At 40.2% G+C, this 25473-nt stretch overlaps 1 protein-coding gene across 2 annotated transcripts in view; it reads left to right on the top strand.

The window, feature by feature from the left end:
• The window catches only part of EGF (epidermal growth factor), an 89025-nt gene extending 66947 nt beyond the window's left edge, over positions 1-22078 (top strand). Inside the window, exons 17-24 of one of the 2 annotated variants that reach the window (XM_040626248.1) lie at positions 1683-1799; positions 2494-2619; positions 5859-5981; positions 7343-7487; positions 12390-12554; positions 15681-15798; positions 18773-18878; positions 21001-22078. In XM_040626248.1, coding sequence (XP_040482182.1) covers positions 1683-1799; positions 2494-2619; positions 5859-5981; positions 7343-7487; positions 12390-12554; positions 15681-15798; positions 18773-18878; positions 21001-21263 — 1163 coding nt within the window. In that variant the 3' untranslated portion in view covers positions 21264-22078. The remainder of the gene's footprint in view (positions 1-1682; positions 1800-2493; positions 2620-5858; positions 5982-7342; positions 7488-12389; positions 12555-15680; positions 15799-18772; positions 18879-21000) is intronic. The other variant, XM_008689428.2, reaches the window with a different exon arrangement.
• Positions 22079-25473: the final 3395 nt, after the last annotated feature.

Here is a 25473-nt window from a genome sequence, read left to right on the forward strand (position 1 = left end):
TATTCTCCATCACCGTATTTTTGGCTCTCATTAGGATCTGGCATGTTGTAGATACTTTTACAAATTAATTTTAGTAGTTTAACTAGTAGGCTCAAGAGTCTTTTCTAGTGTGATAAGGCTAATTCTGATTCAGACTCTCACAATACCCTTCCTCTTTATCATCCTTATTTACATATGTATAAAATATTATTCTCAGGTCTTTTTTTTTTTTAATCACTTTTTTCCAAGTGCTTACAATTATCATGTGAAGCAGACTGGACAAGAAGTGTCACTCGTATTAGGAGAAGAGGGATGTGAAGCCCAGGCACTCATTGATTCCAGAACTCGTTTGTGGCAGAAAGAACTTTGGCTATAGCCCATCCCCCACACCCCAACCGCATATCCATTGCTTTTCATTATGCAAAAGCTGCCTTGGGGTTTGCAAGTTACCAAATAAATCCTGAATCATATTCTAATTTAAGGCAATTCTGCAAGTGATTTAAAATGTCTTGGGTAATTGGATCTTGTCCACTATACACTGAATAGCCTTGTGAGTTGAGAGCTAGTCTTCCAAATAAATGCCAAATCAAATGGATGATTGATTTAGTCTGAACTTATCCATCTTGAAGAGTCATGAGTGACAGGAGATGACCAAGCAAGAATGAAGGGCATGTGTTCCCACAAGAGAAATCTCACTCAAATAGCTAAGCAAATCAAATGCAATTACCCAATGTCTGCATTCACATTGGAATCTGAATCCTACTTAGATCACCTAACTTTCTTTAATTTATGGGCAAGTTTAGAGGGCTTCTTTTACTCTTCTGTACTCAGATGAGCAAACTTACCAGTGAATAGAGGGATGATAGTTTATATCCTGCTGTGGTATGTCACATCCCCCCAACTCCGACTGTGGCATTTGAAGAATGATTATATACATAAGTAGTCAAAAGAAAAAATAAACAACTTGCTCATGTTTATGACTCAAAATGCAGTTCTGTCCCCTGGGGCATTTGCATTTCAATGGAGTATGAAATGCAATGATCCATTTACAGCATTTAGTTTATATGGTTCATGACTTTGTAAAAGTGCCTTGAGGTTTGCAAGTCACTGCATAAATCCTGACAATAAGCATACATTGAGACTTACATATTCTCTTATATATGAGACATACCTTTAGTAAATTGACAATACATCTTTTTACTGTATCTTGTATTATTGTAATGAATTCTTATTTATTCTATCTCTGCCATGTTGGTACACAGACCTACTTGTTATGTATGAGTCTGTGTCTTTTGGGGGGAAAAGACTATATGGACCCCCATTGTACATCATAATAGTTGAGAATTCTCAAATAAACAATAAAACTTTTGATATTTGAGTCCATTTACTCCTGGAAATTTTATAGTTCAAGTTTGCAAATGCTTTTTAAAAAATTATGAACAATTTCACGCAGGGCTCTTTGAACACCAAATAGTTCTTTAAGACTAAAGATTTCCTGAGAGCATGTAAACAGGAGCACATAGCTTCTGGACCCTTTAATATAGACATAGCTTACAGGTCAACTCATTGTTTCTCTTTGGAGGTTAACTGGTCCCAGAACTCAGAAAGGAAGTGCTGAGATGTTCTGTAGAGCCTGAAACATTCAAGTCCATTTCCCCCCCGAAGGTCTGCAAATAATCTGATGGGGTTCTTGCTGTTTGCAGATGCTGATGACTGCGGTCCTGTGGGATGCAGTACACGAGCTCAGTGTGTTTCAGAGGGAGACAATGCCACATGTCAGTGTTTGAAAGGATTTACTGGGGATGGAAAACTATGTTTTGGTAAGAGCAAAGGCCAATACACATATCTGGAAAATAGTGAACCAGAAACATTCTTTCAGATAATACTGATTCAAAAGCTCCAGAGGATTTATGTAATCAGCAGGATTGAATAAATTATTTGATATTAGCTTAAAAGATAATGGATGGCATATATAGAATATATGAAACATATAGTATGCTGTTATGTTACAGTGAGTTTATATTAAATTTCGTGCTATATGCAGTTGATATTAAGGGGAAAATTTTATAATTAGCTTCAGAAGCATGAATTTGAGTTTGAGTCAAACTTATAAATTCACCAATTACAATAAAAACACAACTTCCCCCCCTAAAAGCTGAGGTCATAAGTTTTAGTTTAATAAATAGGTTATGCTGGATAGGTTTCCATTTTATATTGAGTGCCTTGAAATTTTAAGTTCGTGATTACTGTAAAAATCTCAGTTTTTATGGTCTGAAACTCTGGCACAATCTGATTTATTTACACATACTTAGCTAAGCAGACACCTAAGCAATCTGTAAAAATTGATTGGGAAGTGAACTTTGTGGCCAAGATGCAGAGTGTGCATTACATTTGCAGACAGTATCTGTAAGCAGCTGAATGATCGTATGCAAGCTTATACTTATTTTTTTCCTATGATTCTCATTTATGCCAGGATTGTCTACCTATTTCACTAGCTCATCATTTTGCCCACAGATATAGATGAATGTGAGACGGGCACCACAGTTTGCCCTCCTACCTCCTCTAAGTGTGTCAATACCGAAGGCGGCTATGTCTGCCGGTGCTCAGAAGGCTACCGAGGCGATGGGATTCACTGTCTTGGTAAGAGAGTGTGTGTGCCAAGGGTGGAGCGTGGAGGCAGGGCTCAGAGGATTGGGAAACACTGTGGGTGTGGTGAGTCGAGAGAAGACAGGATATAATTTAAGTGCCACGCTTGTTAAGACTAAAAGAGAAGTTGCGTGACCTGTTCAAGCTGACGTATCTTGATTCTGGATGAACAGTCAAGTTTGTGCCCTTGTGCTAGGATGGCACTAGTCAGCTTCAAGACCCTGCAGATGTTGTGGGCCCCTCTGCCTTCCTAATTCTTTCTCTGGAGTTTGAGTGATGCCAGTGCCTCAGCAACGCTCCACACCTTGAGCCATCATGGGAGGAGGGGGAGTCGTACAGCATTTTCCTTGTCTCTGGATTTTGCACGAGAGCCGTGGTGAACTGCAGAGTTGATGGAGGCTTGTTGGAAGTCCCTGCTCTGTGCATAAAGGAGAGGAGGAGTGGTTCTGTGAAAGGGCTCATTGGGGGCTCTTGGTAAGTGTCAGTAGATGGGAGATTCAAGCCACTGATGTTTAGATACAAGTGAAGAATGATGAAAACCTCTCTCATAATCACCGTCCTCTGCCAAGATCTGGGTGTGGCTTCTGGGCTGGAGCTCACTCGGTGGTTGTCTTGTACCATGCCAGGTGTCGGGAGCATAGCAGCGCCCTGCAAGTGGGGACCTGCCTGAAGCCATCCTCGCCCAGTGAAGTGCTTACCTGGAGTTTAACAGGGCTTTCACATGTCTCTTCCAGTATTTTCTTTGCCTTCTGAAAACATACAAATCTTATCACGGTGAGGGGCAGATGACCTGATAATAAACTGAAACGATACTGCTCTCTCCCACATGCTGAGGTTAAAGATGAAATGTCAGTCACGACTACCAAGATGATTTTGGATCTGGTTGGTATAAATCAGACCTTTATCAGATTAGTTTTGTGGAGGCCACAGTCATTTGTAAATTCTCTTTTAAGCACATATTTGGCTCTCAGTCAGGAAAATGCCACTGCTCTAATTAACCAGGCTGATAGATAATTTAGACAAACAGGCTTTGTATTTACTTTGAAGAGACAAGAAGGTATACTTTTTGGATGTTTAAACTCATGACACTCTGGATTCTCTGTTACTAACCTACCTCCTTCCAGTAGTGAACATGCAACCGGGTATCAGGCCCAGTCTGCCTAGGGGCAGGGAGTCCTTAGGCCCCCGTGGAAGAATGTGCTTACTCCTGTTCTCTCCCTCCCTGTCTGTCTCCCCTCCCCACTCCCTCTTCCGCTATCTCTGCTTCTCTCTCCCTCCCTCCTCTCCTTCCTCCTTTCAGATATATGTAGATATAGTGCTTTAAACCATGCCTGGAACATAATAAACGCCGTGTAAAAGTGTTGTTCTTCTTCCTAGAAGTGGTTGTATTTCTTGGCCAAGAGTATGTCTTCGTTTTTGTTTCTTGGAAAAGCTATCTCTGACTCTGAAGGTTCACAGAGATTATAGAAATTTTAGAGATACAGAGACTGCAGGGATACAGAGATTATAGAGATTTCATAGAAATTATAACATGAAGTCAGTAAAAAAAAAAAAAAAAGACTCAATGAGTCATTCGGGATAGCTGCTCAATGTGACAGATGTTTACCTGGCACTTATTAGTGCAAAGACACAGTCCTCCGAAGTGTGAGGAACACCAGAATGATGGAGAGGTAGCTTGCTTGCGAGAAGAGTAGGATCTGAAAGACAGGGAGCTGTGATAAGTGGTGAAGAGGGGTATCCATTATGAGAGAAGTAAAAACTACAATGAAAGTTCCCAACTGGAAGAATGTCTGTTTGAGGTATTAGGAAAGACTTCATGAAGGAAGTATCATGGACCTTGGAGCATGAGTAAATTTTCATTAGGCAGAAATGGGAAGGAATGGGGAGCATTCCAAGCACGGGCATATAACAGGGCTCTTTGGGGATAGAGAATAGCTGAAATGAGCTAAGTAGAGTGTATGTAAACTAGGTTGGCCTTCCTGCTGTGGTTTGGGGATGGGGGACCTGGTGTCTCTTCCTTTTCTTATAAGAACCTCAATCCTATTGGATTAGGGCCTCACTCTTATGACCTCATTTAACTCCAATTACTTCCTTGAAGGCCCCATCTCTAAATATGGTCATACTGGGGGTTAGAGCTGCAACATAGAGATTTTGGGGGAGATACAATTCGGTTCATAACAGGTGGGTTGGATTACATAGGTAGAAGACTAGAAGCTGAAGGTCAGTCATTCGGGTTTTACTTCTACAGACCAGCCCTATCCAGTACAGCTGTAATATACGCTACCTATATAACTTTACATTTTCTAATAGCCACATTACAAAAAGTACAAACAGGTGAAATTAATTTTTATATTTTATTAAATCCAACATATCCAAGATATTAACATTTTAATATGTAATCAATATAAAAATCATTGAGATATTTTATATTCTTTCTTATTTTGGCACTAAGTCTTCAAAATCTGGGAAGTGTTTTACACTTACAGCGTATGTCAGTGTAGACCAGCTGCAGTCCAGGTGCTCACACACATGCATGGTGATGGCTACCATATTGGGCAGCTCAGCTCTAGGCAACAGAGAGCATTTGAGTCAAGTGGTGCAGTGATGGGAGATGTGCTTTAGCGAGTTAATCTGGCACTGGTGTTTAGGAGTGGGGGAGAGAGGGGATGCAGGTAATGTAGTGAGGCTGTTCTTATAGTAATGTAAAATTGGGGAGAAGAAGATTTAAATGCTAGGCTGGTGGTAATTGAGAAAGAAAACAGTGGTAGTTGGGAAATAAAGGGATGACTTAGTTTATATTTACGCAGAAAAAAGGTTTTTATTTGCTATAACATGTACGTCAATGACTGGATGCCTATTTGCAAAAGTTAGGAATGAATCTGTAGGATCTGGTTTTCTAAATGTTGGCCTAGATCTTGTTTACCAATCTCCAGCCTTCCCACTGAACTGCGTGTTGGGATGTCTCCTTTCCTCCCAAGCACTGGGAAAATTATCCAGCCTTATTTCAGGAGTTTAGTACGCCTGAATGGGAGGCAGCTGAGGGGCCCACTGCATCCTTGTGTCCAACGTTCATGATAGAGTTTTTTAATCAAAAAATACAGAGACTCTGAGAGCGTGCAGTGTGGCAGAGGTTGTAGCTGCTCCCCTTCCAGAATGTTGGCTTTTCCAATGATATAACCCTTCGTCCTCCTCTGCACCTCACTTTTCTCTTTCTACTCCTTTGTTTCTGGCAGATATTAATGAGTGCCAATTGGGCATGCACACCTGTGGGGAAAATGCCACCTGTACAAATACGGAGGGGAACTACACCTGCATGTGTGCTGGCAGCCTGTCTGAACCTGGGCGGATATGCGCTGGTAGGTTGGCGGGTGGTCTAGGTTCAAGGAAGGGACTTAATTCTGGAAAATTCTATACCCCAATGTATTTGCTCTAGAGAGTCTAGGAATATTTGATTCAATGGGCTGGTGAGTTTACGTTCCTGATCAGGTGGATGCTAAGCTTGGGGATGCCAAATAGTCCAAGTTTTCTTAATTTAATAGCATCTGGAAGAAATTCTTTTTTTATTGCTCACAATTCAATAAAGGTGGGAATACAGGTGGTTCTCTTTCACTATGCGACTAATGTCTTAAGTTATAATGTTGATTTCTGGGGCTGCTGGAAAAACTTTGCAGGTCAAGGCAGTTCAGGAAGGATGTCTGGACCCTTCGTATTTTGAATCACTTTTAAAGCTTTTAAAATATTACCTTAAAAAATTAGTATTTCTTGATCTGAATTAGAACTTTGGCTCTTTTTTCTTTCTTCCTTTTTTTAATGTTAACAGTCGCCTTCTGCTTTCTTGAGGCTTTCCCCAAATGGCAGTATCTTCTCACCACCTGCACCCCAGAAGGGGAGCTGGATTCACCCCGACCCTGGAAACCAGGATCGGGAGCTCTTACGCCACCACTCCCAGCAATTTACCTGTCTCAGCTCTGCAAGCAGGAAACAAGAAGGGAAATTTCTACACTTACTTGGGTCTCTTTTTTTTAACACATTATTTTTCTCAGATAGTTTGCTCTTCTTATAGGTATTGAAAGACTGCTAATATTTATATAGTCAGCTACACACCTAATGTTTTCCTTTTAATAAGCAGAGAACCATTCAATAAAAGGGACGTCACCGCTTTAACATTCCCTCTGTTACGGTAACCTTTCTTTTCTGTCAGATTTGCTAGTCTTGTCTTTGAGGGCTCCCCTCATATTTACACCATTTTTAGAAGAAAGTGTTGTGTGGGAGAAATTTTTGAGGCTTCCAGGATATGGAGGGTAAGGGACTGTGTATTCGTGGGTAGTTTATAAACCATGAAGAGATACTTTTGTTCAGCAAGACCCTCTTAAAGCTAGCTGTCATTTCACATCGTTGGTGTGTGCTTGTGGATGACAGGTGGCTTTCATAACGAGACCGGTGACTCGGGATTCATGTGGTAATTTAGAATCTACCATTCTCTTACTTGCCTCCAATACGCTTTATGTCAGAGAATACTGGACCTAAAGAAAGAAGGGCTGGCTTCATGGTGAATGACATGAAGTCTGGTTAGGCAAGTGAAATCTAGAGTTGCTTCTGGTTCTTGTCACTAAAAGACATTAGATCACAAATTGTTCACAGAGACTAGTTCCAGATATTGATCCCTGAAAGACCTAATCACTTCAGAAAGTAAAAGTAACGTCTTTGATTTTTGTAGACTCTACTCCGCCTTCTCATCTCATGGAAGATGGCCGCCATTCTGTGAGAAATAGTTACCGGGAATGCCCCTCATCCTATGAGGGCTACTGCCTCTATAATGGTGTGTGTATGTACATCGAAGCAGTTGACAGATACGCATGCAAGTAAGTCAAGCTTTTGTGACGGCTCAGAGATATGAGATTGCAGTCCGTAACTTTTAGCTAATTCATAACATATCAAGGCGGTTTTTCTGGGAAAAACACATAAACACACATATACAAATTTTGTGTGTGTGTGTGTGCACGTCCGTACTGCACCCTCCCTGCCTATCACCCCCCCAGCCCCGAGCTGCCAATGGTAAATACACGTTTAAAGAATTGGTGATTTCCCCTTTTACTTGATGTTACTACTGGTACAGTCTGGGGCTTAAACCTCTCGTTCTGGCTGAACACTTAGGTTTGTGAAAGAATTCCTTAAAACTTTGATTTATTTTCTGCTACATATGTGGAGCACATCCACGATATGTTTCCGACTTTACAAAAGTGTTATAGATACACACTGGACTTCTGACCTTCAGTTTTCTAAACTGGAAAAACAATGATTTTTCTTCAGTTTCTAATAGTTGGTGTTTGCACTTCTGTTGCTCAGTAACAATTGCTGGAAGCAGCCCCTGCTTCTGTTTGTTCCTTTTTTGTCCCCATGACGGTTTCACAGTGGGCACAGTGCACTGAAAAGTAGGTTTGAGGGTGAGCTGAAATTGTAGGTCCTCAGAAAACATTTCCCTTGCAGCAATACCTAGTTCTGCATCAAATTTTACTTTTAATGGATTTCATATTTTCAAGTCAATCAGAGGGAACTGATAGGTCCTGAAAAATAAATAGGTCCCCTGTGGCTAGACTCCTGACTCATTGGTAATTTCCTCTGTGCCTGAGGAAGAAATGATAAGATATTCTGATCCTCATGAATAGATGCTATAAGCTTAAAGGCTTTTATTATTTTATGAATAATAATCAGCAGAAACATAGTCTAAATTGTTAGAAGAACAAGTTGTATTCTGTGACAAAGTGAATGGCCTTGCATTATAAATCATGTCAGCCAGACAAAAGTAATGAAAAATGCTCGTGAATATTAGTGAAAATGACTCAGTTCCCATAGAATTCTACCTTCATGTTCATATTTGCATGCTGTAATTTTCTAACCTAAGATAAATCCAATCTTCACTATAGTTATCCTTGACTTTGATAATAAAAATCAATTTTTTTCCTTGTTCATGGTTCCTTATTATCCAAAATAAGGAAATGATGAAGATAAATGTGCTACTTTATTAGATCATGGTTTCTTTTTCTCTAGGATACTTTAACTTTAGATTATAAGAGACATTACAATAATGTGAAGGGTACTTCACAATTACGAATTGCATTTAGTACATTATTTTCATTTGACCTGATAGCATCAATTCATTAAATGATTTATGAACTCTTTAGTACACCGCTTTTCTTTCTGTCATTAAATCCTGATGAAAATATCTTATTCCCTGATAATGTTTTAAACATGAGTTGCTACAAAATGACAATTATACTAGAGATAACACTCACATTTAAGGACCTTTAATCAAAAGCAATATTTAAAATATCACCAGAGGTCCCATTAATCTAGATCATAACTTTGTTTTTGAATTCTACATTTAATAAAAGTGTGGCTTAATCAGACATTCAACCCTTTCCTCCTTTTGCCTCGATGACCTCATCTTGTATTTTTAAAATTCTATAATAACACATCTCTACAAGTGCTCACCACTCTAACTTTTATTAGAAACACTTCATCGGTATCATTCTGCAGAGTGTTCTTAATACCGTGAGAAGGTTTATAAAGGGCTGCTCTTCTTGCTCGAGGGCAATGGAAGCTCTGCTCAGATACAGAGATACCCCTGGCTGCCTGGGGTGCAGAGGGTGTGAGAACTGAAGTCTCCACACCCCATGTCTTCCTCAAAGGTTCCCTGGCCTGGAGATTCTCAGAAGACCAAGCTTCCTGAGCTAAGAGGAGGGAGGTCCTCATTCATTCTGGTTTGGCTTTGAACCAACCCACATGCTTCTGGCCAGGTCTTCTTGAGACCAAGCTGCCCCAGCACCAGTGCTGTGAAATGTTTCATGAAAAAAGAGTTGTGTGGTCAAATCAGTCTGAGAAATGCTACATACTCTAGCCCTCGGTTCTTGATCATAGTACAGCACAATGTGAAAAGTCTTGTTGACCTTTCTTTAGTCCAGAATTTCTTGAAATTATTTGACCAAATAAACTCAGATTTGAATAATTTATCTGAATAAAAAACGCCAGAAATCTTTTGCTTGTTTAACAGAACTAATTAATAACCCGAAGAACTAGTAGTGGGGGGCCCATCCATGTGAAATGCTGGCCAACTGCCTTGGGCCATAGATTGCTGTTGCTCCCCAGGACTCTTGCCCATGTAATTAGCATATTCCTTGAGACTGTAAAGTCTCTGAGATTAACATCCAACAGCTTGAAAGTGGCTGCTAGGCATTGTTTGTAAATGACTATAACCAAAGATAGCTAGCATCAAAACAGTATTGAGGAAAGCCTGGAATAACTTGATGGTCCTTTATACTTCCTACACTCAGATCCTGTCATCTCCTTCATGATCCGTTCTAGAAGAATAGCTTTTTGGAGGTGCACAGAGTTGAAAATCCTTTTTGGAAGTAGCTCTATGTAGCAGAAAGAACACGGGCTTTGAAATCAGAAAACCATTTGGATCAAACCTGCCATTCACTGGCTAAAAGCAAGTATTGGCAAGGATGTGGAGAAAAAGGCACCCTCATACACTGTTGGTGGAAATATAAATTGATGCAGCCACTGTGGAAAACTGTATGGAATTTCCTCAAAAAATTAAAAATAGAAATACCATATGATCCAATAATTCTATTGGGTATTTACCCAAAGAAAAGGAAAACATTAATTTAAAAAGATATTTGCGCCCCTATGTTTATTGCAGAATTATTTACAATAGCCTAGGTATAGAAGCAACTGAAGTGTCCATTGATACATGAATGGATTAGGAAGGTGTGTTGTGTGTGTGTGTGTATGCATGTGTGTGATGGAATATTATGCAGCCACAAAAAGGATGAGATGTGCCATTTGAGACAACATGGATGGACCTAGAATGTATTATGCTAAGTGAAATAAGTCAGACTGAAAAAGACAAATACCATATAATTTCACTTCTATTGGAATCTGAAAAAAATGAATAAACAAACCAAGGCAGAACCAGACCTGTAAATACAGAGAACAAACTGATGGGTGCCAGAGGGGCGGGGGATGGGGGTTAGGTAAAACGGGTGAAGGGAAGGGAGATATTGGCTTCCAGTTATGGAATGAGTAAGTCATGGACATAAAAGGCATAGCATAAGGGCTATAGTCATTGATATTGTAATAGTGATATATGGGGACAGATGGCAGCTACACTTGTGGTGAGCAAAGCATAATGTATAAACGTGTCAAATTATTATGTTGTACTCCTGAAACTAAGCGTAACATTGTGTGTCAGCTATATTCAACCAACCAACCAGCCAACCAACCAACCAAATCCCTGCCATTCACCAGCTGTATGACCTGGTACAAATTACTTAACTCCTTTGAGCCTCACTTTTCTCATCTGTAAAATGGGAATCTGCTATTGAAAGTAAAATGAGTGAAAGTGCCTAGCATAGCAGTCAGATACATAGGGTGCTTAACAAATGCAGTCAGATACATAGGGTGCTTAACAAATGCTAGTTTCATTCTTTCTCTCTCTCTCTCTTTCTTTAAGGATTTTATTTATTTGACAGAGAGAGAGAGACAGCCAGCGAGAGAAGGAACACAAGCAGGGGGAGTGGGAGAGGAAGAAGCAGGCTCCCAGCAGAGCAGGGAGCCTGATGCGGGGCTTGATCTCAGGACCCTGGGATCATGCCCTGAGCCGAAGGCAGACGCTTAACGACTGAGCCACCCAGGCGCCCCCATTCTTCCTCTCTCTTAAAGTGACTTTCCAGTGCTCTTATGACCAACTCAAGGTAGAAGTGGGATTAGGATCTAGATCTTCTGCAGCTTCATCTCATGCTTTTTTCGTGCTCTCTCTTCCCACCATGAGGACCAGTATCAATTCCCTGGGCATTCATTCCTTCAGGTCCTTTTGGAATGAGGTGCGGATAGATAGCTGACCCAGTGCTGAGCGGGGAGGAAATTCCTAACAAGTGAGCAGCTCAAAATGCTTAATAGGTTCTTTTTGAAGTTTATGCTCCTGTGAAGAGTAGTAGAACACGGTTGTACCCCAGATTGCATACTTTCTGGAAGTCGACGTTCCCAGTAGATGGCAGCATTGTTTCATTTACTTTAACTACAAGTTCACAGGCGGTGTTGGTGGCTGGTAATGCTAGTTACAGTTTCACTAATGAAACACATGAAAGCCCCTTTTCTTCCATTTAGCTTTTTCTCCCTTGAAGAAAGTACGCAAATGTTCATGTGCCGCCACTGAGACCTTTTCTCTTGGGTCAGTGGTGAATTTTTTAAAAAGAAAGAAAACGTTTCCTTGGCTGGCTAGGCTGTACTTCCTGTTCAGAGACTGCACACATTCTTTTGTAAGCCTGGTCTCAAGTGAGGGACTCTGCCTTCAAATTCTTCCTTCCTTTGACCTATACTCTCTGCAATCTGGCCAAACATTTGTTCACAAACTCTCTTGGCTCTCAGGGCAGAGTTGCTTTGTGTTGGTCTTAAAGTTAGCTCCTCAGGATTTTAGCCCAACAGAAGCTGATCTTTAATCAATGTTCTGCAACGCCTTATAGAGGTGGTATGCAAATAATCCCTCATCAGTCCCAGGGCAAACAGACCAAAGGGGAAGTCCATGCTGCATTAACTTGTAAATCAGAGTGCTTTCAACTGACCCCTGATGGATTTTCCATATGCTTCTAAAGAGCTGAGTCTGGAAACACAGAGGTTGAAAGACAGCAGGATATAGAATCTGAAAATATATAAGCATTCTTGGCCGGGGCTTAGGGCTGACCTCTGTTTGTGTGTTGTTACAGCTGTGTCTTTGGCTACGTCGGGGAGCGATGTCAGCACCGAGACTTGACGTGGGAACTGCGCCACGCTGGCCAGGGGAGGCAGTGGCAAGTCACCGTGGTGGCTGTCTGCGTGGTGGGGCTCGTCCTGCTGCTGCTGCTGGGGCTGTGGGGCGCCCACTGCTACAGGTGGCCTTGTCTTTCCGTTGGCACTTTCAGCCTCTCTCTAGCACCTCCCAAGGGAACGCCTGCCTTCTCCAGATGAACTTTTTCTACACACTTGCTACATTTGTTTAAAAGGGGGAATAACAGTAAAAGAAAAAAAGAAATGGCTGAGGATTTCACTGCTCTAAAGCATCAGTGGTTTTACTTTTCCTTGTTCTGTTCCAGTCTTTGTCAGTATATCTACATCGTTAATGGGGTTGTTGTTGAGCATAATGCATTTTTATATTCCACTTTTTTTTTTTCTCTTACGCATCACCTGCTCACCCCCTAGGCTGCATAATTAATTTTGCGGGGCTGCCTTCCACTCAGTCAATTTCCTGCAAAGTATTAACTTCTGTTCAAGAGAATCAGTATTTTCCCTCACTTGGAAGGTCCTTGGGGTTTGTGTTTTCAGTAATTTCAAAAGTAAAAGTTAAAAACTGTGGAGCAAAAATATTTATACACTTAATTAAAAAAATAATACTACATTAAGGTGAAGGGATCATTTTCCATTTTCTTGAAAAGGACTTCATCTTCCACGATCATCGATGTTGAAAAGCATTTTATGTACTGTTACAGTTTGTGCTGTATGAAATAATTGAGCCATAACACTTTTGGGCAGAAGCAAACTTTGTAGAATTACCTAATTCAATTTGATCATTTTAATCCTGAAGAACCTATGACCCACTTAACTAATGGCCCCAGTTCTCTGGGAATGTAGGGAATACTTATACCATCATCTGCTGGTGAAAATCCAACCGCATTTACCAGGCAACCCAACCACTCAGGTGGCAAGTGTCATGTATTATGGAGAGTTTCAGCATTTCATCCAAGATGTGCTTGTCTGAGATCCTGCTGTATCTTAGCGTTGCTGTTAAGAGCATGGGCTCTAGAATCCGACTATACACACAAGTCTCAGTCATGCTTAAGTAACATCAGGCATGTTATCTAACCCTAGTATTCATTAATTTCCTTTGCTATAAAATGGGAATAAGGAATAGTACTTACTTCAAGAGTTATTGTAAAATTAATTGAGTTAATTCAAGAGTTTAGTGTAGAACTGGCATACAGGACTTAATAAACGCTATGTTATCATGATGATTTTTTATGAGCTGTAATCTTCCCCCCAAGAGTAACATGTTATGAACCCTTTTACATCTTGAGAGACAAGGTTTCTCAAGCACAAACTTGACATTTTTTAATTCAGAGGTCCAACAGTAACCATTTCACTTTTTAGCCTGGTATTGGATTTGTAGGAAGAATATTAAATAATCAAGATTTATCCCATTGGACAGAATGCCAAAAGAAAAGTAGATGCTTGGGAAATAGTGTAGAAAATATGGAAGCAAGAAGCTCAAGTTCATGTGTGCCATAATTATTATTTTTTCTTATTCTGTGGGTTATGACATAGTAAATAAGTTTTATATTCTGTTGATGTTCTTCAGAGTCTGGATTGAAAGCTCATGTCAGATTGCTGACCTTTTGGACTTAGAATTCAAAGACCAGCTCAGCGGGTTAGGGTAGACTTTATATACAAATAAGAACATTTTTAGCTTCTGGCTGCCATGTATCTAAAATCAAAATTGATAAGAGCTATTTCTTCAAAAAGAAAACTCATCAGAACTCTTTCTAGCTTATCCCCCTGCAAATTTTCAGCTCTGTGTTTGACTGCATTCAAGTACTTTGATATATTGATTCTGAGAAGATCAAATTAAAACTGCTAGTTTAAATATTGCCATGTCACTAAAGTATACCAATAAATACAGCTCTAGCCTTCAGTTTTTAAGTTAGGTGTTTTGGATGATTTTCTTCAAAGAGAATCAGTTACTTCCTCCTTTTGCATCAATCCTTGCCTGTCTTGGCTAGATTGAGCATTTGACACTGTGTCTTACGTATCTTTCGAGACTGTGGAATGAAGCAATTTTTAAAATGTCACATTATTTCTTCATAAAGCTTGATTTATTGGAAGGACCCATTTGTAAGAAAATCCACAGGAAGTATTCTGTCACAAACTGTAACTTTGTTATTTTGCAACTTGGAACTCTTTCTTTTAGCCACTTGATTCAATATCTTCCCTGATGCCTTTGATTAAAACAGTAACAACCCGTACCCCCTCTCAGTACCACCCGTTGCAAAGAGTCACAGTTGCTAGAATGGTTTTCAGAGCAGCGCTTACCTTCCTTACTTACCCTTGGTCAGGTGTCCAGGCAGGCCCATCTGACAGCAGGTCACACTCCAGAGGGACTCAGCTGCCACCTGTCCAAGACAGCAGCACTGTTTTGAAATCTTGAGGCTGCCTAGTGATCTTCACTACCATGTTTCCTTCATTGCCTTCCCTTAAATGGTTTTTCTTTTTTTTTTTTTTTAAGATTTTTTTTTTTTTTTATTTGACAGAGAGAGACAGCCAGCGAGAGAGGGAACGCAAGCAGGGGGAGTGGGAGAGGAAGAAGCAGGCTCCCAGTAGAGGAGCCCGATGTGGGGCTCGATCCCAGAACGCTGGGATCACGCCCTGAGCCGAAGGCAGACGCTTAATGACTGCACCACCCAGGCGCCCCCCCTTAAATGGTTTTTCAATACATGATATACCCATCTCTCTCCCTCTAGAGGCTACTGCTCTGGGGACGGGGATCCCAGCTTAATATTAGATCTCCCTCCCTTTATCCCCCTTCCTCTCAGTGCATGACACCATGCCTTCTATAGACTTTGTGCTTCCTATTTGTCAAACAAATAAATATTTATAAAGCTAGATTTGGAGGCAAGAGACCTATTCTATTTCCTAGCTGGGCAACTATGAGATAGTATTTTCTTGGGTCCTCCTCTCTGTGTGTTCTTGCATCTGATGCCTTTGAGCAGGAGAGGGCACCAAACTAGTGGGAGGAGACCAGGTATTTCACAGAACCTTGGAAAAAGTGAAATATCTGGACAGTTCTGCGGAAAAGAATGCCTTCTAAAACCCAAAGTTATGCTCCTAGTTTTCTTAATATTTCTTCTCTCTCAGACATTTTAAGTACCTACATTTCGGTGGCAAAAGCAGTTGTCCCTGACCATCATTGAGTGGGCTACTGATTGTGTTTTGGTTTGAAATTGTCTCACATTTTGGCTTTATTGCAGGACTAAGAAGCTGCCATCAAAAAATTTAAAGAATCCTTACGAAGAGTCAAGCAGAGAAGTTAGCAGTAGCAGGCCTACAGACAACGAGGCCAGGATGGCCTCTTGTCCCCAGCCTTGGGTAATGTGACCAAAGTAGAAGTAAGAAATTGGCTTCATATGGACCCCGGTTCATTTTTTTCTCATTATTTTTTTTTTCTGCCCTGTAGCTTCTTCTTATAACTTACATTTGATGGGTTATGTGAAAAGTCTTTCCCAATTTTTAGGTAGTCTCTTTCAAACGGATGTCTTAAAAGCCCGAGATTATGCTCTACTTTTCTTTCTTTTTTTCCCCTTGTGATTTTTCCTGTAGCTGTTTGTTTGTTTATTAATTTATTTTATTGAAATATAATTGATGCTCTAACTTTCTTAAGATCTCTTTTCTTCACATACATTTTAAATCCCTAAATTTCAGCAGCAAAATAGTTGCCAGATATAGCAAATAAAAATACAAGCTGCCTAGTTAAATTCATACTTATAGTGCATGTGAAATTTAAATTCAAATTTAACTGGGTGTCTTATATTTTGTCTGGCAAACGCATACATTTTCCAAAAAGCGCAGTGATTGGGGAAGTTCAAAATGCTTCATAAATTACCCACTTCAGTAACTGATCTTGAAACCACATAGGGGGAGCTGGGCTAGGCTAAGCTCCTTTGAAACTGTTGGAATTTCCATTTCCAGACACCTGGCAGGCACAACTTGAGTGGCTAAGTGTGTACTGCTGGTATTATGTGTGGCATGCATTGCAGAAGAGGCTGGAATATATGGCAGATCCACGGGGGATTGAAACCTGTGGGCAAATAGGGAAAAGGTTATTAGGAAGATGTTTTGGAGGAGCAGAGGCAGCATTTGTCTCCTTCCCCACCCCCACCCCCCACTTCCCCACCGCCCTGCCTCCACTCACGGTGCTTTCCCAGAGAGTAGCTTCCCCTGTGGCCATGCTTCTACCTCAGAGGTGATCACTGATCCTGCCTCTTAGAGGCATTCCGTGTATACTGAATGAAACTTAACTGATGAAGCTTAAACTACAAAACTTAAGATATAAAAATCAAATAAGTAATGTGAAGTCTAGCCTGACGTGCCTACTAATCAGCTGTCTTACTCTTCAGCACGTCACTTAACTGTTTCCTCTTCAGGACACTGAGGAGTTTGGATTAGATGACTCCTGAGGTCCCTTCTGTACCTTCGGATTCCATAAGTGTGTGCTCCTGGGTGGATTTACCTAGAGAGCGTCCTCAGTTCTTTGAGCCCTCATGACTGTGTGGACTTCTAAATGACCTGTATTGCACCTGTGGGGCTATTGGGTGTTTCATTAAGGTTTTGGGTAGCAAGTTTAATTCATGTTATTGAAATCATGGAAAGGAGGGAGAAACAATCTGTATCTAGTTTAAAAAAAAAATATCAGGGGTGCCTGAGTGGCTCAGTCATTAAGCGTCTGCCTTCGGCTCAGGGCGTGATCCCGGCATTCTGGGATCGAGCCCCACATCAGGCTCCTCTGCTGAGAGCCTGCTACTCCCTCTCCCACTCCCCCTACCGTGTTCCCTCTCTCTCTGTCAAATAAATAAAATCTTTTAAAAAAAAATCAAAAACACTTGCCACTGTCATTAGCAGCGTGTTGGCTCAGAGCCATGGTAGGAGGCTTTGGGCTTCTGAGCTCAGTCCCCCAGCTGTCATGGCTGTCCACCGTGATTGTCACCCACACCAGCTACTGCTGCAGAGATCAGTGGGAGTGGGAGAGAGCCAAGCATCTGAACTAGCAGGAGAAGCAAGAGAACGGAATGTGGTTCCATCAGCTGCCTTCCCCGTCTCAGTCCAGAATTCTAGGTCCTATATTCTTCTGGCAGAAAAACATATGGCTGGAAAATTTGCAGTGCAGAGGGCTGGATTTTGACTTTTGTCAGAAATAATGGTATGTGCCCTGAAACAGTGGGTCGTGTATTGATTTGGCAGTATGTTGCTGCAGGGAGACCATTAATGAAGAGAAAGCAGTGAAGGATAATTAGCATCGTGGAAAATAAGAAAATGAAAACACAGGTTCATGGGATTCGCCAGCATTTCTCTCCCTAATTGACTCCAGTCATTATTCTTCCTACACTTTTCTCAAAGAGAAATACGAGCAGGGAGGGTTTTGTTTTTTGTTTTGTTTTTTTTAATTCCCTTTTCCTTATTGTATTTCTGAGTTATGGGCTCCTCCTGTGGAGGGCCCATTTCTGAACCAACAGAGAGCATGATCAGCTAAAATCTTGGGGCAGCCCCTCTGCTGGGTTACTGACTGTTGAGGAGGGACTTTGCAAATTGCTCTCTTTGTCCTAGGGCATGAGATAATTTATAGCATTGATCTATTTTTTTCATTGATCTATTTTAATATCGAATCTGTCTTGTGTGAATGTGGGCCAGTGAGCTCTGGTCAGCCTGCATTGCAAGTGCCCAATCAATCGTGGGTAACACAGTAAGGACAAAAATAATTTATTTTTTTGACCAAAGAGAAATGCTGAATCTTTCTGGGCCTGCCTTGTAGAATTCTTGTTCCTAAGGGGTTCAACTATGAAAAAGCATTTGGTGGGTCCCTGCAAAATAGTAGTTCTACTATTAGTTGTAATTACCCATTAATGACCCCAAATTACTCAGAACTTCGTAGCGTGTTTAAATGAATTTTATTAACACGCACACACATATTTGAAAAGTTGGAGCACATACATGTATGAGGTCTTATTTGGTCTTTGGGCAATGCTTTGAACACTTAGGGATTCTTGGATTGCTTAAAGTGAAACAGTGGGATCCTTGGGATCCATGACCCAAAAGTGGGGATTCCAGAATTGGAATAGATTCTTCAGTAAAGATATTGGTGATGCCTAGTTTCCTTAATCGACATAAGGCTCCTGATTGAAAACTGAATCTTTCATTAGCAAGAGAGAGAAATTTGACAGGGTCTTTCTTTCAACCTTCCATTTGATGAACATAATGAAGCCATAAACTTTGGTTTCATGTATGTTGAGATAATTGAGGAATTACAGCGATGTCCTCTCTCTCCCTCCTTCCGTTATGTTCTCTGCAGTTTGTGGTGATAAAGGAACACCAAAATCTCAGGAATGGAAGTCAACCTATGGCTGTCAAGGACGGTGAGGTAGCAGATGTTAGCCAGTCCTCCTCTCTGGAGCCAGGTGAGTGGCTATCTTTACCTGGATCCTGAATGTTTTCCCAGGTGTGAAAATCTCATGGAAGCACAGACACAAGAGTTAAACTATGTATAAGCTATGTGACCAGCTGGGCTGTATTGAAATGCCATAGCACCTTAGAGAACTGTATTTGGATTGGATTCTTATCTTGCATGATGTTACCATGTTCGCTCAAAACTCTGTTCACATACCAGTCTGTTAGATCTCTCTGAGCAAGCACACAATGAGTGACTCTTTCTTTTGAATTTGGTTGGGTTTTGGGGTCATTCTTGGGGTTTGGGATCTGTATGGTAGCTGTAGGTATAGTTCTGGTGAAGTTGTAAATGGCTCTAAGAAAATGTGTTCCGTGTCCTAGAAGGAAGGTTCCTGTGAATTTAAGTTGATCTGGGGGTCCCCCTGTGGATTTGGGAGTGTTCACGTCTTATCAGAGGCCATCCCTCAGCCAGATGCCTGGCCATCTATGAAGTCCATTCAGGCTGCTAGGAGAGGGTCCATAAAATCAACCCAGGTTCTCAGGCTGCTCTGGAACTCAGTCTGCTTCAGGTGAAAATGGAATTAGATACCCTTTAACATAATACTTTTGACAAGAGTTGCATGATTGATAAACAACTTGGGGCTCAGATGTCAGTTTTATTTCATAACTCAGAGGACAAGGTTGAACACGTTTTGAATCATAAGCTGTTAGGAAGTTTCAAAGAAACTTTGAACCAACAAAAACCAGTTTCTCGGGACACCTGGGTGGCTCAGTCGGTTAAGCTTCTGCCTTCAGCTCAGGTCATGATCCCAGGGTACTGGGATCGAGTCCTGCATTGGGTTCCTTGCTCAGTGGGGAGACTGCATCTCCCTCCGCCTGCCTCTCATCCTGCCTGTGCTCTTTCTCTCTGACAAATAAATAAATAAAATCTTTAACAACAACAACAACAACAAAACAGTTTCTCTGCTGAGAGGGGCTTCAGCTCTGCCTATATTTTCTGATGTTTGTCCTTTGTAAATATGCTTGTTGCCTCTTCAGATTTCCTTGTAGAGAGAACATAGGATTCTTGTTTTGAAAAACTCACTCTACATCTGTCTCGTATGTGTATCGCCATGTAGCCCAAATTCAGTAGAACTTTTTTTTCCTTGACAAAGGCCTTGGATCTTAAGGTACACTTAAGAGTTGAATATTAAAACAACAATAAATATAGTTTCATATGTGAATTGTTACCAGTGTTGTTACCTGCATAATGAAAACATTTGGCATTTTCAAAAGTTGCTTGGGTTTTGTTGTTAATACTAACATTATTAGAAAGTAATAGAATATCTTATAATTACATACTAGTTTTTCCTGAGGAGCTAAAAGCACATAATTCTTTGTTACAAAAGTAATTAAGTGTAGAGGTACATATAATTTTTCCAGTTAATCAGTAGCACAATGATTTGACCAAGGTGTGGTTAAACTCAGAAAATAACTAAGGACTTAGCTGAGTACACAGGAAAAGATTAGACTATCTCCCTTTTCGCTCACTCTACTACAGTTTGACTCATTCTCTGTGGGCCATTCATAAAACTGTCTCCCAATCTGAGTGATCACCCCCCCATCATGGCCAGCTGTGTCATAAAATGCGTGAGGTGAAAGTGCACAAAGAGACCCAAAGTAGGGAAAGAGAATGGAGGAGATAAAAGATAGAGATTGGCTCTGAGCCAATTCCTTCTCCGCTCCTGGAAAACCCGTTAAAGCACAGGTTGTACTAGTGGTCATCCATGGAACCATAGTCACCGACCTCAGCCAACATGAGTCGGTGCAGGTTAAGTTAGCATCGTGCTACAGGCAGAGTGCCACGGTAGGGAACAGGCGTGTAAGTGCACTGAAAACCTGAGCTCTGTTCTCAAGTCTCCCAGAAGGGGAGAGAAGTGCACAAAGTCAAAGAGGAATGTCAGGTAGCATAGCCTTTGAATCATCTCATCCAACCAAGACTACTTTTTTAGAAACTGGGTCCACATAGTCTGAGAATGGATTGATTCTGTGTCTTGTCTGTCAGGCCTACTCTCCAATCACTATTATTAGGACCTCTCTTGCTGGACATTGTGAATGATGTGAATCCTCAAGTTTCTTTTTCCTTCTGTACAGGCTCAGTGCAACAGACGTCATGGAGAAATGAACCCCAGGTGTCTATGGGCGCAGAGCAAGGCTGCCATCCTCCACCATCCAGTGATAGAGGCTCTGGTCCCCAGGCAATGGAGCAGAGCTTTCCTCTCCCCTCCTATGGGGCACGGCCCATTGCTTTGGGGATCGAGAAGCCCCATTCTCTCCTGTCAGGTAACCCTTATGGCAACAAAGGGCCCCAGATCCACCACACCAAAAGAAGCGGACTTGGTGAAAACTGGAATTAAAAGGAAGGTCAAAAACTATAAACTGTATCGATAGACGGTAATACTTCATTTCAAAGAGTAGAGGGAAAATGCAGATTTTGGTGCCACAATCTCCAGAACTAATCACCCACTCAGGGTCCTGGAGACAAATAGGGAGTCATGCTTTTGTTTCTTCCTTCAAGCAGTTCCACTGCAGATTTTCAAGTAAGAGTAACTGGGAGAATCACTAGGTAACTCATTAGAAACCAAAGCACAGTATTACTTTGTAAACTGTGTTGTCTTCAATAGTCAGTACAGATGGGTACTTTGTTCTCTGCAGCCCCAGAAGAAATTGGATTAACGCATGCAACCGCACTGGTTTGGTCAGTTGTAAGATAATTCCTTTTATCTGGGCAGAACATTTAGCTCAATCTCATAAAATGATTAGAATATTAAAATTGCTGATACGATACATTGTGGGCATTTAACCTAGCACTGGTGTGGTCCATGCTGGTAATTTCACAGAATGAATTTTGATAAATTAATCAAAAATGTATTAACTTAGAACCTGATCTCTCCAGAATTAGTTGGCTTATTTTTTCTATTTTAAAATCTTTGAATGAAAACATTTTTATTTTATAAAAAATTACCCAAGAGACATCAGTGTTTCTCAAGCATTACTATCCTTTCCCCACAGAATTTTGTAAAATGAAAATGGTAAATTTTCCTTTCATGTGTTGGCACCAAATTTTTACTTATTTTCAAATATGAGATTGCAAGCAAATTTCCAGATTTATTTTCATTTTAAACAATTGATCTCTTCGAATTATTTAAATAAAATCACTATAAAACATAAACATTTCTTGTATTCCTGGTTAAGTAATAAATTATAGTTTAAGGGGTAATAGAGTTGAACCAAAGTGATTTGCCAAAGTGATTGTCAAATCTTCCTATTGTTACACTTCTAAAAATAATTTTGAAATCTGTTGTTGTAACTTTATAAAGTAAAACTTCCTAAGGTGTTCTAATTAAATCTTATTCTTGTAGCTAAGATGTTGTTATTACAAATTATACAACCTAATACAGTAAGCGTAGACTTTGGATTATTCAGTTTATATATAGCTAGTCCCTTCGCTTATCTTTTCTTGCATTTTTCTTCAACTCCTTAGACTTTGGTTAGACCAGAATTCAGCATAAAAAGGAGTTGAAGCACATATCTTCAAGTAGATACTTAGAAATTTTGGTAAAGATTTAGTGGTGAGGAGGATAACTTAGACAGTTATTCAGTATAACCCCTTTTCCAGATTTATATAAATACAGATTTTTCTGTATTCTGTATAAAGTTTTGCTTTGACAGTTGATACACTGAAGTATCAGAAGATCTATTTTTTTTCTTCTAATAAGTGAAATGACCTCAGAAAACAGTACTCAGAATATTCCCAACTATGGGGAAATTATATTCCGAAGCGTGAATCTTTTTTCTCCTTCTCCCAAAGTGAGCATTTCTAAAGCTTTCAGGGTGTAGATTATACCATTTTTTAAAATTTTACTACCTCTTTCTTTTAGAATTTCAATGATAACTAAAGAGATTACATGAGACCACAGTAGCTCATAATGTAACATCATCTTTGAACCAGATAATCCCTATTTCCTTCAAGCCTTGCAATGAATCTGATACCTCATAAATTGGGACCATGTTAAATCCCAAACCAGGCTGTAACACTGGCTCCCTGGTCAGATTAAAGAAGGAACGTACTTTGCGTTCTATAATCAACAAGTCACCGTGAAGAGATAGCTTCCTTTCTTGTGGTTCCACGTTTCTACCAGAAATATCCTCCTTTAAAAATTTATTTTTAGGAAAGAGGATTTTCATTTGAGATCTTTGATTTGCATTTTTTCCAGACTGAATATTTTTATTTCCTAACTCTCACGGTCTTATTGGGCACACGCCTGATTGTGGTTCTATTTGACTACATGTTACCTACTACATATGAAATGAGCATTCTGCCCTCTTCTAACATCTAATGAAGCCTTAGGGCACTGTATTCTTTTAAAACAAGTTCCACATATTAACCTTGATTTCCAGCTCATGTTCTTTTCATGTGAATAAATGATTATTGTGTGATAATCAAAAATGTGTTAAAAGCACTAAATAATAAATCCTTAAAAATAATTTTGGGAGAAAAGGAAAATACCTAGTCATTTTAAGTAGCTGTGACAGGCAAGATGTTATATTTTGCTTTGTTTTACTTTTTCTTTCTTTTTTAAAAGTCTTTAAATGAGAAACCCTAGTTCCATGCATTGTTTCAACCTCAGCTCTTCAAAGTTAGACATGCCTGAGGCAGAGAATCCTTTCCCATTTAGAACTTCATAGGACGTCTGTAGCTAGTGGCCATATGCTAGCCACAACATAGCTCCATAGGAAAATACGTGGCAGACATTTAGTACCATGTTAATCATGCACACATCTGAAACAGAGGCATCTAAATTATAAAACAGGGAAATTTCCTAGCTGGTGGTCATATTTTTTTTCTTCTACAGTGAATATTTCTCTGACATGATTCAGTTTCTGATGGCCCAGAAGAAAATTAAGATGTACTGCTCTCAACAATTAAGCCTTCAGGATGCATTCTTCTATGCATTCTAACTAACTATGTTAGTTAACACAGTGTTATGTTAGTTTCAGGTGTACAGTATAGTGATTCAACACTTCCTTACAACACCCAGTGCTCATCACAGCAGGCGCCCTCCTTAATCCCCATCACCTATTTCACCCGTCCCCCCCGACCACCTCCCCTCTGGTAACCATCACTTTGTTCTCTATAGATAAGAGTCTGTTTCTTAGTCTGCCTCTCTTTCTTTTGTCCCCTGTGCTCATTTGTTTTGTTTCTTAAATTCCACATATGAAAGAAATATAGTATTTGTCTTTCTCTATCTGACTTATTTCACATAGCATTATACTCTCTAGCTTCATCCATGTCATTGCAAATGCAAGATTTCGTTCTTTTTATGGCTGAATAACATTCCATTGTGTATATATATACCATATCTTCTTTATCCATCTATCAGTTGATGGACAGTTGGACTGCTTCCATAGTTTGGTCGTTATAACTAATGCTGCAATAAACGTTGGGATGCATGTTTTTGTATTCTTTGGGTAAATCCCTAGTAGTGCAATTGCTGGGTCGTAGGGTAGCTCTATTTTTAACTTTTTGAGGAATCTCCGTACTATTTTCCACAGTGGCTGCACCAGTTTGCATTCCCTCTAACAGTGCAAGAGTGTTCCTTTTTCTCCACATCCTCACCAACACCTGTTGTTTCTTGTGTTATTGATTTTAGCCATCCCGACAGGTGTGAGGTGGTATCTCATTGTAGATTTGATTTGTTGGCCATCTGTAAATCTTTTTTGGAGAAATGTCTGTTCATGTCTTCTGCCCAGTTTTTTAAATGGATTATTTGTTTTAAGGGTGTTGAGTTTTATAACTTCTTTATGTATTTTGGATACTAACCCCTTATCAGATGTGTCATTTACAAATATCTTCTCCTATTCCATAGGTGGCCTTTTAGTTTTCTTGATTGTTTCCTTTGCTGTGCAGAAGCTTTTTATTTTGCTGTAGTCCCAATAGTTTATTTTTGCTGTTGTTTCCCTTGCCTCAGGAGACATATCTCGAAAGCAGTTGCTACAGCCAGTGTCAGAGATCTTACTGCCTGTGTCTTTTTTTTTTATTTTAATGATATCTTAGTCACCATACAGTACCTCATTAGTTTTTGATGTAGTGTTCCATGATTTATTGTTTGCTTATGACACCTGGTGCTCCATGCAATACGTGCCCTCCTTAATACCCTTCACCGGGCTAACCCATCCCCTCACCCCCCTCCCCTCTAAAACCCTCAGTTTGTTTCCCAGAGTCCATAGTCTCTCATGGTTTATCCCCCCTCTGTTTCCCACCCCCCTTCGTTTTTTCCTGCCTTCTCCTAATGATCTCCCTGCTATCCCTTATGTTCCACAAATAAGTGGAACCATATGATAATTGTCTTTCTCTGCTTGACTTATTTCACTTAGCATAATCTCCTCTAGTTCCATCCATGCTGATGCAAATGTTGGGTAATCATTCTTTCTGATGGCTGAGTAATATTCCATTGTATAAATGAACCACATCTTCTTTATCCATTCATCTGTTGAAGGACATCTCGGCTTCTTCCACAGTTTGGCTATTGTGGACATTGGGGCTGTGAACATTGGGGTGCATGT

This window comes from Ursus maritimus, unplaced genomic scaffold (genome assembly GCF_017311325.1).
Source record: "Ursus maritimus isolate PB19 unplaced genomic scaffold, ASM1731132v1 scaffold_11, whole genome shotgun sequence".
In the NCBI taxonomy this organism is placed as follows: domain Eukaryota; kingdom Metazoa; phylum Chordata; class Mammalia; order Carnivora; family Ursidae; genus Ursus; species Ursus maritimus.